A 16,469-nucleotide genomic window follows, 5' to 3' on the forward strand; every position below is an offset into this window, starting at 1 on the left:
TCACTACTACTCCACCAGCACCATTTCAGACCACTACTGGAGTATCGCCATCGTGCCCGGAAGTAGGACGAGTGTATGTTGTTACTCGCGAGGAGGCATAGCGGGCCGAGGGATCGGTCTTTCGGGGTATGATTTCTGTTTATTCATTTCCGGCTGAATTGTTGATTGATACTGGTAGTTTCCATTCTTTCATTTCTCGGGTATTTCTGAGTAAGATTTGTAGATTACCTGTTCGTCGGACTCACTCATTGGCGGTATCTTTACCCTCGGGAGAGATCCTAGATATCAGTCAAGAGATTAAAGAATGTCCATTGGATTTCAAGAGTCAAACCCTTATGGTGGACTTACAGGTTCTGGATATGCTAGAATTTGACATCATTTTAGGTATGGACTGGTTGGCCAGGTATTATGCTACCGTCGACTGCAGCGCTAGAGTGGTTACATTTAGACCTCCGGGTCTACCATCCTAGGTATTCATGGGTACTAAGGATGAGGGGATTTCTGTCATCTCAGCAATGCAAGCTCAGAGATTATTATCTCACGGAAGTCAAGGGTATTTGTTATCTATGATTAAGATTGATCAGGATCCTACCACACAGTTTTCTGACATTCCTATAGTTCAGGAGTACCCCGACCTATTTCCAGAAGAATTACCCGGCTTGCCCCCGAAAAGGCAAGTGGAGTTCACGATTGAGTTGATCCTGGGGACAACACCGGTGTCCAAGGCCCCGTATCGCATGGCACCTAAGGAGTTGGAGGAGCTAAAAGTACAGTTACAGGAGCTGCTGGATAGAGGGTTTATCCGTCCTAGTGTGTCTCCATGGGGAGCTCCGGTACTCTTTGTGAAGAAAAAGGACGGATCGATGAGATTATGCATCGACTATCAGCAGCTGAATGCAGTGACTATTAAGAACAAATATCCACTACCACGTATGGAGGATCTGTTTGATTAGCTCAAGAATACTTGTGTGTATTGTAAGATTGATCTGCACTCCGACTATCATCAGCTTAGTGTGAGAGATTCAGATATACAGAAAACAACCTTCCGTACTCGATATGGACACTATGAGTTCTTGGTAATGCCATTTGGGCTTACCAATGCTCCAGCAGTTTTCATGGATCTGATGAATAGGGTATTTCTTAAGTTCTTGGATCAGTTCGTGATTGTGTTCATCGATGACATTTTGATATATTCTCGATCCGAAGAAGAGCATGGGCGACATCTTCGTATAGTATTGGAGATGCTCCGGCGAGAACGTCTCTATGGAAAATTCAGCAAATGTGCATTCTGGTTATCTTCTGTGAGTTTTATGGGACATATTGTTTCTAACAGTGGTATATCCGTGGACCCACAAAAGATAGAGGTTGTTACCAGTTGGGAGCAGCCAAAGTCTGTACAGGAGATTCGTAGCTTTCTTGGTCTGACCGGGTATTACCGCAGATTTGTTGAGGGCTTCTCTAGCATAGCTCTGCCGTTAACTCAGTTGACCAGGAAAGGGGTGAAGTTTTGCTGGACAGAGTCTTGCGAGACGAGTTTTCAGGAACTTAAGCGAAGACTCATTTCTGCACCTATACTAGTACTTCCTTCTGGAGATGATGGCTTCGTACTTTATACAGATGCATCATTATAGGGGTTAGGCACAGTACTCATGTAGCATGGACGGGTGGTTTCTTATGCCTCACGTCAGTTGAAAGAGTATGAGAAGAATTATCCAGTGCATGACCTGGAATTAGCAGCTATTATATATGCGCTGAAAATCTGGAGACACCATCTATATGGAGTTACCTTCGAGATATTCACGGATCATAAGAGTCTTAAGTATCTAACTACTCAGAAAGAATTGAACTTAAGACAGAGAAGATGAATGGAATTCTTAAAGGACTATGACTGTACGATCAACTACCACCCAGGGAAAGCCAACATGGTAGCTGACGCGTTGAGTAGAAAATCCCAAGGAGTTCTAGCTTGTCACCGTGTGATGGTTACTGAATTGGTACAGAAATTTTCTGAGTTGGGATTAGTAGAGCAGGGTCAGACTGAGCAAGGTGTTCTGTTATCTATGGTTGCCCAGTCACCCATTGTAGAGAGGATTAAAGAAGCTCAGGCTACAGATCAGCACTTGCAGTTTTTGTGTAGTAAAATCATCCCAGAATAACAGACAGGGTTTTCTTGCGATGAAAATGGAATTCTATACTTCCGGGGAAGGTTGTGTGTTCCTGAATCACCTCCTTTGAAGGAATGCCTACTCCAGGAGGCACACCGGTCCAGATTTGCGATACATCTTGGTAGTACACGCATGTATAGAGATCTGAGACATTCATATTGGTGGACTGACATGAAGAAGGATATTGCGGATTTCGTTGCACGATGCCTTGTATGTCAGCAAGTAAAGGCTGAACATCAGAGACCCGCTGGTTTGCTTCAAAAGATTCAGATACCAGAATGGAAATGGGAGCACGTCACGATGGATTTCGTCGTTGTCACGCCCCCAGAAGAGTCCCTGTCCGAGAAAATTTCGGCAGCATCTCCCCTGTACGGCGGACAATCAAAAATTTTCTACAAGCACTAAATACTCAGCCACAGGCGGCTGGAATCATAACAATAATAAAAATCAATCACCACGCAGTTTATATATATATTCAGCCTCTGGCTGACACAACCACGCAGTAATAATACTCTGACTCAAAAACCACCCTACTCAACTACACTCGTAAAGCTCAAAACCGACGAACTCACCTCTTCTGCCAACCAGGCAGGCATGTAGTAGAATAAAAACCAAATCCAAATCCATCGATATAATAAAATCTATATCATGTCCATAAGCAAATAAATCCAGAACGTAACGAGTTCAAACAGTCTAGAACAGAAAGAAACCAAAGAAAACCAAACATATCCCCGAGGTGCAGGACCAGACTACGTCAAGATGAGGACTAGCGACGGAACTCCTCTCCGACAAAGATCAACGAAAATATCAACAATGGGCGGGTGAGTCCAACACTCAGCAGTGCAGTTGATATGCAAAGTAAAGAAACAACACCTAGCACTAATCATGCGTACGGTCTCGATAAGAAAGATAAGAATGCATCTGAAATAAACAGGAGAATATACTAACCAGTCCTGAGTATAAGGTCAAACAGTCCGAGGGATAAGGAAATCCTGTATGCATGTCAAACATAGGTATCCAAACAATATGCAGCATATAAATGCAGCAAACACAAACACAAGCAATAAATGCATCATGCATATGATGCCAATGATGCGTCCTGGTCACCCCTGACGCCAGTCGATCATCTCACACCATAGTGAGGCCGAGTGGGTAGGGCTATGACAACCGTGCACTCTGTCGTCACTACTCCTGATGAGTGACCGAGTGGACGGGATGCTGTCGGAGTACACCTATCCTCCTACCCCAAATCATAGATGGGGGAGCGCAATGCTCTCAACTCCCGGTACTCAAAGACGGGGAGGAATCCCTGCTGGATAACACGTTGTGTCACACTACCCATGAGCGGACCAACGGTGCCTAACAGAGTCCCTGCTGCAACACACTCTGCCTGAATCGACCACTAACCCATGAGTGGTGGTGTGTGCAGATCCATGTAACTGGCGATGTGCTCAACAATAATGGAGCGGACTATCGCACAGCATGCAATCATGCAAATGGTGCATGGCACTAACCACAAGAATATCCTGACCTAATCCACATATATATAAAAATGCATCATAGGTCAACGAATCCAAAACAATCCAAAGGTATACAGAAGATATAAAACCTAGGTCCTGAACATAGTCAAGCATGGCATATCACTACCCCTATAAGCATGTACAAACAGGTAAAATATACCTGAGATGCAAAACCAATCAATCAATCAAGCATGTAAGATTTGGGTAGTGATTAACCGAAACAGATAAGAAACACAATTAATGCAACATGTTAATTTAATTACTAAGCATATCAAATGACATAAGTCAAAAGTACCCGCCTCCAAAAATAGAAAGGTCTGGTCCACGACGTCGAGATACTCGTCTCGCGTCAAAGTCCTGAAATACCAATACACAGATATTTTATTTAGCTAAAAATTCAAATGAATTGCTAAATAAAATTCCCAACACAACTTAGGACAAAACCCTAAGTCATAATCATTAACCTACCTAATTAAACACAAATAATTTAGTTACTCAACCTGTATCAAATAACTAAATCAGACTCTTAATTCAATTAGGAAACCCTAATTATCGATTAACCTTAATTGATCATCAATTAACTTGTCCACATAAAAACCTAGATCCACCCAAATATGTATATTCGGCTGTTGAGTCACTGCCGAAGACACCTGCTGTCGTTCCAAACCAAATACCTCTAGTTAACCTAGAGTATGGATCGTTAGTCAGGAAATACACAAGTACAAATTAATTACCTCATACCCAAATCAAATCTATCATCACAATAGTTCAAACAACATAGAATCTACAGCAAAGATACAAATTCTCTACTCCTTACCTCACTACCAAGCCACTGTTGACGCTGGAAATGTTGGTCGGAGCTAGGTAGAGCCGCAATCCTCCACACAAGTACCCTAATCAGCAATTCCCCTTACAACCTAAGTATCCAAACCAACGATGTCACCAACCAAATCTGAATTAAATTGATACATATGAATCAAACCACAACTTACCTAAATCTAAATATCTTCCTGCCAACTCACAACCATAGATCTTGTTGTTGGAACTTGGTGCCGAAGCTGGGGATCATCCCCAACCAGTGATGCTTGGATCCACAATAGAGCCGCTGATCTCTCAAATGTGGCAGCAAGGAGACCCTGTGTAAAGCACTGCTCGGCCAATTCCAACTAATCGAGAGTAAGGCTCGGCTGAGAAGGATCCACTGGAGGAGTGTAGTTGATGATCAAAGACACAAGGCAGGGAAAGCTTTAGCCGGCACTAGGTTTCCCGTGGCCGGCGCTGCCTCGAAAAGGAGAGGGAAGGCCGACGCGAGGGCTGAGGAGCAACACCCGGCGATGTTAAGTCACAGGCGACGGCGCTGGGAACTCCACGGCAAGGCTAGGGCAGAGGAGGGCTTCGGCTCGGGTAGGAGAACACAAGAAGAGGAAGTAGCTGAGGGGTTGTACGCTTGAGGAGAAGTAACCGCCGCCGGCGGTTAGGGCAAGGAGGAAGAAGGAAGGCGGCGTCGGGATGGCTCGGCAAGGGAAGAAACGGCGACAAAAGAAAACGAAAATAAATAAAGAAAATAAAAGGAAAAGGATATATAAATATAATCTTTTCCTCGCTTAAATGGGGTAGCCTAAACAGGCTTTTCCAGGTCCCATTTTTATCCCCGTTAACTCGTCCATACGAGCTCCGAAAAATTCCCGAAAAATTCCTAAAAATTCCAAAAAATTCCCTTATTCATATTCGCCTATTTTCGGTATTTTACATTCTCCCCCACTAATAAAAATTTGGTCCCCAAATTTCGTTATCTACCATCAGCACATACTAACAACAGATATAGAGTATAAATGCTGAACGGTAAATAAATCACATACCTCAAGTGAAAAGATGGGGATATCGAGCTCGGATAGTGTCCTCGAGCTCCCAAGTAGCCTCCTCGTCCGAATGATGCTGCCATCTGACTTTAACCAGCCGGATGGTCTTGTTCCGCAACTGACGCTCCTTCCGGTCGAGAATCCGTACCGGAACCTCCTCATAGGTAATGTCAGGCTGAACTGGAACTGGGATATTTGCCAGCACATGCGTCGGATCGGGTACATATCTCCTCAGCATGGATACATGAAATACATCATGCACGCCTGACAGGGACGGTGGTAGTGCCAGTCGGTAAGCTACTGCTCCGATCCTCTCCAAGATCTCGAAGGGACCAATGTACCGCGGAGCTAGCTTACCTCTGAGGCCAAATCTCTTCACCCCTTTTGTGGGTGAAACTCGTAGAAATACATGGTCGCCAACAGAGAACTCTAGTGGTTTGCGTCTCCGATCAGCATAACTCTTCTGGCGATCCTGCGCCTCTGACATCCTCCGTCCGATAGTACGGACCAACTCGCATCCCGCTGAACTCTATGAGGTCCCAACAATCGAGTCTCCAACCTCATCCCAAAGGATGGGTGTCCGAAGGTCTACCATACAACGCCTCAAACGGTGCCATCCGGATAGCCGAATGGAAGTCGTTGTTGTAGGCAAACTCTACTAACGAGATGGTCCTCCCAACCGCCTCCAAATCCATAACACATGACCTCAGCAGTTCTCTAAAGTCTGAATGGTCCGCTCTGATCGCCCATCTATCCGTGGATGGAAAGTCAGATCGAAATGGAGTGTGCCCAAGGCTGCGCAGACTACGTAAACGAGACGTGAACCGTGGATCTCTATCCAAATGATACTCAATGGAACACCATGTAGTCTGATAATCTCTAATACAGATCCGCCAATCGATCCAGGGAATCGGTCCTCCGAATCGCTAAGAAGTGCGCCGATTTGGTTAATCGATCAACGATTACCCAAATCGCGTCATGGCCTCGCCGTGTCCTCGCAACCCTACCACAAAGTCCATGGTAATGTGATCCCACTTCCACTCGTGAATAGGAATCCGCTGCAGGTCTCTCGTGTTCAGCCTTCACCTGCCGACAAACAAGACATCTAGCTACGAACCGCGATGTCTTTCTTCATACCGCTCCACCAATAGGAACGCTCTCAAGTCTCGATACATACGGGTTCCACCTGGATGAATCGCAAATCGAGAACGGTGTGCCTCTGAAGTAGCTCCCGTAAGACCGGATGAGACCGAGGTACGCATAATCCGCCTCGGAAGAATATAATAACCTCCTCGTCTCGTAAACCTCGGTCACCGCTTAAGCTATCTCGATCGCTAATAAACCGCAAATGCCGATCACCACTGGCCTCTCGGATCCTCGTCTCCGATCGACGATCGAGCAACCATGGTAACTTGAATACCCGCCTCACGGGTCCCGCCTCAAGATCTAACTCAGAAACTCGAATCAAGTCTCGGATCAAGTCCGGTGGCAAGCTAAAGTCCCTCTGGACTTCCCTGAGTGCATCGCAACCACATTAGCTTTCCCGGTGGTAGCTAATGGTACAATCGTAGTCCTTCAGAACTCCATCCATCTCCTCCGTCGGAGATTAAGCTCCTTCCGAGTGAAAATATATTTGAGACTCTTATGATCGGTGAGAATCTCAAATGTGATACCGAATAAATGATGTCGCCATAGCTTCAGAGCAAAGATGATGGCAGCTAACTCCTGTGTCATGGATGGTAATTCTTCTCATGCTCCTTCACCGACGAGAAGCATAAGAGACTACTCTGCCGTGCGCCCAAACCTCGTAGAGACGCGTCGGTGTAAAGTACAAATCCATCCTCTCTGAAGGTAAAACCAAACTGGAGCCGACACTAATCTCCGCTCCAGCTCTCACAATCCTCGGACCATATGAACTTCACGCCTTTCCTACGTGTCATGGCATAGCAATACGCGAGAAGCCCTCGACAAAACGCGTCGGTAATATCCGCCAATCCCAAAAATCTGGATCTCTCGACTTGGTACCGCCCCAACCGGTGATCAATCTTCCGAGGATCAATCAAATACCGCTAGAAACCACGTGTCCCGGAAAACCAACCGAGGATAACCAGAATGCACACTTGCTGAACTTCGCGTACAGCTGATGTCGTCGAAGAATCTCCAAGACTGTGCGAAGATGCTGTGCATGCTCCTCCTCGGAACGAGAGTAGACCAATATGTCATCAATGAAAACGATAACAAACTGATCCAGATACTCCAGAAAGATGCGGTTCATCAAGTCCATAAACACCGCTGGAGCATTGGTAAGCCCAAATGGCATTACCAAAAACTCATAATGACCGTATCTGGTACGGAAAGCTGTCTTCTGAATATCTGAGTCTCTGACTCTCAGCTGATGATATCCGGATCGCAGATCAATCTTAGAATACACTGATGTACCTCTGAGCTGATCAAACAAATCCTCAATCCGTGGTAATGGATATTTATTTCTGACGGTCACTGCATTCAGCTGCCTGTAGTCAATACATAACCTCATAGTACTATCCTTTTTCTTGACAAACAGAACTGGAGAACCCCATGGTGAAACACTAGGGCAAATAAATCCCCTGTCTAAAAGCTCCTGGAGTTGAACCTTCAGCTCGTTCAACTCTTTTAGTGCCATACGATACGGAGCTTTCGATGCCGGCGCGGTTCCGGAATCACTCAATAGCAACTCCACCGCCTTCCGGGAGGTAAACTGGCAGCTCCTCCGAAATACATCCGGTATTCTGACAACAGAACGCTTGAGAGTCATGGCTGCGAACTACTCATCCTCGTGATCGATCAACGACAACAGAAACCATGACACCGTGAGATGACCTGCCGAATCGCCGAAATAATCGAGATGCCGTCGTCTCTGATGCCAGTGAAACTCCACGAGGGTTGGTTCGGAGGCTGGAAGGTGACCACCCTCGTCTGGCAATCAACGGTAGCATGATATACTGACAGCCAATCCATGCCAAGAATGACATCAAACTCGACCATCTCCAATACTAGAAGATCTACCGTAAGTATCATGTTGCCAAAGTCTAATGGGCAACCTCTGATCTCCTGGGTGACGTCTAAAGTATCACCGGACGGTAGGGAGACAGTCAATCGCCGCAACCTAACAGTAGGTAATCTACCAATCTCCCGCATAAAAGTACGAGATATAAAAGAGTACGAACTACCAGTATCAATCAAAATATCAGCAGTAAATGCATAAATGGAAATCGTACCGCGGAAAACGGATCCGTCGGCTCGCTGAGCATCCTCTCTGGTAATAGCATGAACACGACCAGTCTCTGGCGGAGGAGGAGGTGGTAATGCTGCCGGCTACTGCCAGGCGGGCTCGCCATCGAGGGCGCCTGGACTATGTGCGATAAGGCGAGAGGATGGTGACTGAGCACAGGTACCGGGCTGGACCGAGTCCGACATCGCTCGAGTCGGATAATAAGGTCCTGAGCAAAACTGGGGTGCTCTGAGCATGGAGTACTCTGCCAAGCATGCCAAATGTCTTGCGAGGGGCCGCCTCGCCGACGTGTGAAGATTGGGCTCGCCTCCTCGATATGCCCCCGATCGACTAGACTGTCCCCTTGACCACCTCCGAATGCAGGCTGAGCCTTGAGACAATCTCGGCTCTGGTGCCTCGGCAGTTTGCAATAAAAGCAAACTGACTGTCCCAGAGAGCAAGCTGGGGTGAGGTGATCTCTGGATCCACATCTGAAACAATGACTATCACCGGAAGGTGGTTGCCGGTTCTGCTGAGAAAACCGGGAACGTCCTGAAGAAGACCGCCCTGATTTCTGAGGCCTACGAGACACCCCAGAAGAACTCTGACCTGACTGTTTGTGACTACTCTGAGGCTGTCCTGTCGCCTGAGTCTGCTGGACCTGCCCTGATGTCTGACCCGTATGCTTCCTTTTCTTGTCCGGATATGTTGTCTGCCGAGCTAACTCTATCATCAAAGCTCGATTCAATGCATCAGAGTAAGATGTAATCCCTAATTCGGCAAGCTGTACATGCAGATAACCATCCAATCCCTGTATAAACTGCATCATGCGAGTTCTGTCCTCCGCAACTAACTCTGGACAAAACTGAGCCAACCGGAGGAATTCAGTATTATACTCGGTCACTGAGCGATTATTCTGCCTCAGACTCATAAAATCCTGTCGGCGAGACATCTGATAGGACAGTGGAAAGAAACGGCTCTCAAAAGCCTCTCTGAACCTGGTCCATGTGACGTTGCGCTCACCAATAATAGAACGCTGAGTAACCCACCAGACATTAGCTTCATCCCGTAAATGGTAAGCAGCTAGCTCTGCTTTCTCCCACTCAGAGCAAGCCATATAGAAGAAAGTCTGCTCCATAGTCTCTATCCATGACAGAGCCATACTCGGATCGAGATCTCCGCGGAAAAGAGTGAAACGAGTCTTCATCGACTCAGCCAGTGCTGGAATCCTAGCTCGTGCAGCGACAATATCAGTGAGCTGTGTCGGGACGGCTGCAGGAACTGGCGGAAACACTGGAGCTGATACTACAGGTGGTACCGCGGAATAAATCGAAGGAGGAACTCCCGGTGCTGCTGTATATACCGGAGCATAAGCCGTCGGTGGTACTGTCTGCGAAACAAAAGTGGTGGCAACTGGAGGTACGGTAGGAAAAGGTACCGGATGTGGAGCAGCTGCTGCTGGTGCAGCTGGGGTACTGTGCACTGGTATAGGATACACTGTAGATCCAAGTGGTGGTGGCACTGAATACGCCGTAGGCTGCGCTGGAGCAGCTGTCGGGTACACCAATGGTACCCCTGATGGTACTGTAAACAGGGTAGGCGTGGATACCGTCGGTGTGGCCAAAGTATGTATCTCTACAGGAGCTATCGGGATTTGAGAGTCCGATGCTCCCGCTGCATCCTGAGTCTGTCCCTGACTGACAGACTCACTAACAGTGGGCATCTCTGGCATATCCAGAGATCCCGTGGTCCTCGCACGTGGTCGTCCAGCACCACGTCTCGCAGCAATACGAGTAGATCGTCTCATATCTGTTAAATTAAATTACAGATATCAATACCAATATAACCAACATAAAATAACAACATACCTATTTGCCGTCTGGAGATGTTCCGTCGCTGTCCAGTCCCCAATTTGACCTCAAAATTCCGAACGAGAAACATCGCCGAAAATCCAAATAAATCCGAAACGGAAATCCGAAACATAACCATATCGAAATCCGAAAATGCCCAGTTTGACTCGCAAACCTGGCTAACCCAAATATCCTGAATACCAACAACCGGTATCCGATAAATCTCCAGAACACCAAAAGCAGGTATCATAACCCGCTCTGATACCAAATAAATTGGTATCAGATAAATCCCGAAAATCCAAAATACGAAACAAAAGATCGTAAAACTGTGCTCTGATACCACTAAATTGTCACGCCCCAGAGGAGTCCCTGTCCGAGAAAATTTCGGCAGCATCTCCCCTGTACGGCGGACAATCAAAATTTTCTACAAGCACTAAATACTCAGCCACAGGCGGCTGGAATCATAACAATAATAAAAATCAATCACCACGCAGTTTATATATATATTCAGCCTCTGGCTGACACAACCACGCAGTAATAATACTCTGACTCAAAAACCACCCTACTCAACTACACTCGTAAAGCTCAAAACCGACGAACTCACCTCTTCTGCCAACCAGGCAGGCATGTAGTAGAATAAAAACCAAATCCAAATCCATCGATATAATAAAATCTATATCATGTCCATAAGCAAATAAATTCAGAACGTAACGAGTTCAAACAGTCTAGAACAGAAAGAAACCAAAGAAAACCAAACATATCCTGGAGGTCTGCAGGACTAGCACTACGTGCAGTGAGGACTAGCGACTCGAACTCCCTCCTGACAGCATCAACCTGAAAATATCAACAATGGAGGCGGGGTGAGTCCAACACTCAGCAGGTACAGTTGATATGCAAAGTAAAGAAACAACACCTAGCACTAATCATGCGTACAGTCTCCTGATAAGAAAGATAAGAATGCATCTGAAATAAACAGGAGAATACTGTACTAACCAGGTCCTGAGTATAAGGTCAAACAGTCCGAGGGATAAGGAAATCCTGTATGCATGTCAAACATAGGTATCCAAACAATATGCAGCATACACAAACACAAGCAATAAATGCATCATGCATATGATGCCAATGATGCGTCCTGGTCACCCCGACGCCATGATCATCTCATACAAAAGTGAGGCCGAGTGGGTAGGGTTGTGACAACCGTGCACTCTGTCGTCACTACTCCTGATGAGTGACCGAGTGGACGGGATGCTGTCGGAGTACACCTATCCTCCTACCCCAAATCATAGATGGGGGAGCGCAATGCTCTCAACTCCCGGTACTCAAAGACGGGGAGGAATCCCTGCCGGATAACACGTTGTGTCACACTACCCATGAGCGGACCAACGGTGCCTTGCAACACACTCAGCCTGAATCGACCACTAACCCATGAGTGGTGGTGTGTGCAGATCCATGTAACTGGCGATGTGCTCAACAATAATGGAGCGGACTATCGCTCAGCATGCAATCATGCAAATGGTGCATGGCACTAACCACAAGAATATCCTGACCTAATCCACATATATATAAAAATGCATCATAGGTCAACGAATCCAAAACAATCCAAAGGTATACAGAAGGTATAAAACCTAGGTCCTGAACATGGTCAAGCATGGCATATCACTACCCCTATAAGCATGTATAAACAGGTAAAATATACCCGAGATGCAAAACCAATCAATCAATCAAGCATGTAAGATTTGGGTAGTGATTAACCGAAACAGATAAGAAACACAATTAATGCAACATGTTAATTTAATTACTAAGCATATCAAATGACATAAGTCAAAAGTACCCGCCTCCAAAAAATAGAAAGGTCCAATCTGGTCCGAATACGACGTCGAGATGCTCGTCTCGCGTCAAAGTCCTGAAATACCAATACACAGATATTTTATTTAGCTAAAAATTCAAATGAATTGCTAAATAAAATTCCCAACACAACTTAGGACAAAACCCTAAGTCATAATCATTAACCTACCTAATTAAACACAAATAATTTAGTTACTCAACCTGTATCAAATAACTAAATCAGACTCTTAATTCAATTAGGAAACCCTAATTATCGATTAACCTTAATTGATCATCAATTAACTTGTCCACATAAAAACCTAGATCCACCCAAATATGTATATTCGGCTGTTGAGTCACTGCCGAAGACACCTGCTGTCGTTCCAAACCAAATACCTCTAGTTAACCTAGAGTATGGATCGTTAGTCAGGAAATACACAAGTACAAATTAATTACCTCATACCCAAATCAAATCTATCATCACAATAGTTCAAACAACATAGAATCTACAGCTAAGATACAAATTCTCTACTCCTTACCTCACTACCAAGCCACTGTTGACGCTGGAAATGTTGGTCGGAGCTAGGTAGAGCCGCAATCCTCCACACAAGTACCCTAATCAGCAATTCCCCTTACAACCTAAGTATCCAAACCAACCATGTCACCAACCAAATCTGAATTAAATTGATACATATGAATCAAACCACAACTTACCTAAATCTAAATATCTTCCTGCCAACTCACAACCATAGATCTTGTTGTTGGAACTTGGTGCCGAAGCTGGGGATCATCCCCAACCAGTGATGCTTGGATCCACAATAGAGCCGCTGATCTCTCAAATGTGGCAGCAAGGAGACCCTGTGTAAAGCACTGCTCGGCCAATTCCAACTAATCGAGAGTAAGGCTCGGCTGAGAAGGATCCACTGGAGGAGTGTAGTTGATGATCAAAGACACAAGGCAGGGAAAGCTTTAGCCGGCACTAGGTTTCCCGTGGCCAGCGCTGCCTCGGAAAGGGGAGGGAAGGCCGACGCGAGGGCTGAGGAGCAACACCCGGCGATGTTAAGTCACAGGCGACGACGCTGGGAACTCCACGGCAAGGCTAGGGCAGAGGAGGGCTTCGGCTCGGGTAGGAGAACACAAGAAGAGGAAGTAGCCGAGGGGTTGTACGCTTGAGGAGAAGTAACCGCCGCCGGCGGTTAGGGCAAGGAGGAAGAAGGAAGGCGGCGTCGGGATGGCTCGGCAAGGGAAGAAACGGCGACAAAAGAAAACAAAAATAAATAAAGAAAATAAAAGGAAAAGGATATATAAATATAATCTTTTCCTCGCTTAAATGGGGTAGCCTAAACAGGCTTTTCCAGGTCCCATTTTTATCTCCGTTAACTCGTCCATACGAGCTCCGAAAAATTCCCGAAAAATTCCTAAAAATTCCGAAAAATTCTCTTATTCATATTCTCCTATTTTCGGTATTTTATAGTCGTGGGACTGCCCAGGACCCGGTGAGCACATGATACGATTTGGGTAATCGTTGATCGGTTAACCAAATATGCTCATTTTCTACCGATACGTAGGATGGAGTCATTGGATCGACTAGCGAAGTTGTATTGTAGAGAGATTATCAGGCTTCACGGTGTACCTCTCAGTATTATTTTGGATAGAGATCCGCGGTTTACTTCACGATTCTGGCAGAGTTTACAGCAGGCTATGGGTACAGAGTTACGTTTCAGTACCGCTTTCCACCCCCAGTCGGATGGTCAGTCAGAGCGCACCATACAGACGTTGGAGGACCTACTGAGCTCTTGTATCATAGACTTTGGAGGTAGTTGGGAGGATCATTTACACCTAGTCGAGTTCGCCTACAACAATAGTTATCATTCAGAGATACAGATGGCACCTTATGAGGCTTTGTATGGCAGAACCTGTAGATCTCTCACCTTATGGGTAGAAATTGGCGAATCCTAGATTTTGGGGCCACAGACCCTTTAGCATGATGCAGAGATGATTCGTACTATCAGGCGCAGGTTGTCAGAGGCTCAGGATCGGCAGAAGAGTTATACGGATCGTAGACGGAGACCGTTAGAGTTTGATGTTGGTGATCATGTATTCTTACGGGTATCCCCTATGAAAGGAGTAAAAAGGTTTGGATTGGAGGGTAAGTTGGCACCTCGCTATATTGGACCCTTCCAGATTCTCGAGAGGATAGGTGCGGTAGCATATCGGCTAGCAATACCACCATCACTTTCCGGGGTGCATGATGTTTTCCATGTATCTATGCTGAGGAAATACGTATCGCACCCTTCGCATATTCTCACAGGTGTATCAATTGTGCTACAGCCAGATATATCTTATGAGGAGATTCCAGTTCAGATTTTGGACCGCAAGGAGCGCCAGTTGCGGAACAAGACAACTCGGCTGGTCAAGGTCGGATGGCGACACCATTCAATGAAGAAGCCACTTGGGAGTTGGAAGATAAGATGCGAGCTAGTTACCCGCACCTGTTTACTGAAGGTGAGTAAAGTTTATTTCAGTAATTAGAATAAGTTTATCTACTACTTCTTGCTTTTAGTTGGTAGTGGTAAATTTGGGGATCAAATTTTTATTAGTGGGGGAGAATGTAAGATATGCGAATTTATTTTTAGGGTTATTGTGAAATAACCTTATGAAAATTTAGGAAATTTTAGAAATTTTTCTGGATTTTTACGGAGGTCGTATGACTAGTTTTGCGGGGATTGGAGTGGGGGTCTGTTTAGAAATATGCGTGTGAGAGTTTAATTGAGGAGGTCCTTAAGGTTTATTTCCCCTAACCCTAACCCTAAGTTACTTATTAATAGGTTTAATTCCTCACCCGAACCCTAAAACCCGACCCGACTCTCTCTTCCTCTTTCTCTCTCGCGTGAAATCCCCGACTCCAATGCCTGCCTCGACGATCGACGATTCTCCCCTTTGTGTTCTCGGTGTCGCCGGTGAGGAGCAGATCCCGGAGGGTGGTGAAGAAGGGGTTAGCTACCGACGAACTCTCCTTCTCCCCGATATTTCTCTCCTTCCTGGTTTCGGCGAACAGTAGCGGTGGGTCTCCGAGCTTGCGGTTTCGCTTGCTGTCGGAAGGGAATTGAGGGAGCCGGCGTTGGATCTGGCCAGCGTCGACCGATTGTGTGAGGTCACGATCGTTATCCCTCCCCGATCTCCTTCCCCTGTTCGTCGGCAAGAACAGATCGTACCCTAGCCGGGGGTCTTGGAGGTAAGCGGTTGATTTTGGTCGTGACTTCGAGCTTTTGATTTCTCTTTATAGTGTTGATCCGGATGGTTTCTCTGGAAGCAGAGATCGGTGTCTTGATTCTGGCCACCATAGCTATGTTGGATCGATCTTTTCCTCGTATCTGTGATCGTCTCCGGCGATTGAAAGGTGAAGAGGTAATGAGAGTAATTTTTTATATATTAGTTTGTAGTGGGGAATAGATCTTCTAGTTCTTGCTATTTCCCTTCTTGATCCCGTTGGAATTGGTGCACTGTGTAGTTCTTGTTCTTTTCTTTTGGCCGATTATTAGCTGTAGTAGCTGTTATCCAATGAGTCCTGGGTATTGATTGAATTCGGATCAATGACAGAAGCAATAAGAATTGAGTTGTTTTAGGTGTTAGAAGTTTTGGTGTGTTGTTGCACTAGAATTTCTGTGAATTAGCTTGATCTAGAATTTAACAGCAAATGGCAGACAGTGTTCTGGTTAATTTCTGAAAGTTTTATGGGATTGGGTAATGGAAGATTGTAACATTGAGTATCTAATGGGAATTTAGACATCGGATGGTTTGGGTTAGAATGAAAATTTAATATGGTTTTGTTAAAAGAAGGGAGTTGTACCTATGGTTAGCGGTTCTTTTGGAGTTAATTAATTATTGGTAGGTGATTCATTTATGTGTAATATATATATATATATATATATATATATATATATATATATATATATATATATATATATATATATATATATATATATATATACATATTACAT

At 45.4% G+C, this 16,469-nt stretch overlaps 2 protein-coding genes and 1 long non-coding RNA gene across 3 annotated transcripts; 1 reads left to right on the plus strand and 2 right to left on the minus strand.

Moving 5' to 3' along the window:
• Positions 1–1,115: 1,115 nt before the first annotated feature.
• LOC122050532 (uncharacterized mitochondrial protein AtMg00860-like) lies at positions 1,116–1,631 on the plus strand. The gene has a single exon (XM_042611426.1). The coding sequence runs from the start codon at positions 1,116–1,118 to the stop codon at positions 1,629–1,631; it is 516 nt and encodes a 171-aa protein (XP_042467360.1).
• A 3,926-nt stretch (positions 1,632–5,557) lies between these two features.
• Positions 5,558–8,338, minus strand: LOC122050533 (the record flags this gene model as incomplete). Its single annotated transcript, XM_042611427.1, has 2 exons — positions 8,303–8,338; positions 5,558–6,016 (listed from the first exon to the last, which is right to left on the minus strand). Coding segments are annotated over exons 1-2 (495 nt in total), but the record flags the coding sequence as incomplete, so codon positions are not given.
• Positions 8,339–12,496: 4,158 nt separating this feature from the next.
• On the minus strand, positions 12,497–13,402 carry LOC122053907. The gene is made up of 3 exons (XR_006132442.1): positions 13,183–13,402; positions 13,008–13,107; positions 12,497–12,547 (listed from the first exon to the last, which is right to left on the minus strand). It is a non-coding gene; the product is annotated as an uncharacterized LOC122053907 (long non-coding RNA).
• Between the last annotated feature and the right edge of the window lie 3,067 nt (positions 13,403–16,469).

The sequence above is a fragment of the Zingiber officinale genome, chromosome 3A (genome assembly GCF_018446385.1).
Source record: "Zingiber officinale cultivar Zhangliang chromosome 3A, Zo_v1.1, whole genome shotgun sequence".
Taxonomy (NCBI): domain Eukaryota; kingdom Viridiplantae; phylum Streptophyta; class Magnoliopsida; order Zingiberales; family Zingiberaceae; genus Zingiber; species Zingiber officinale.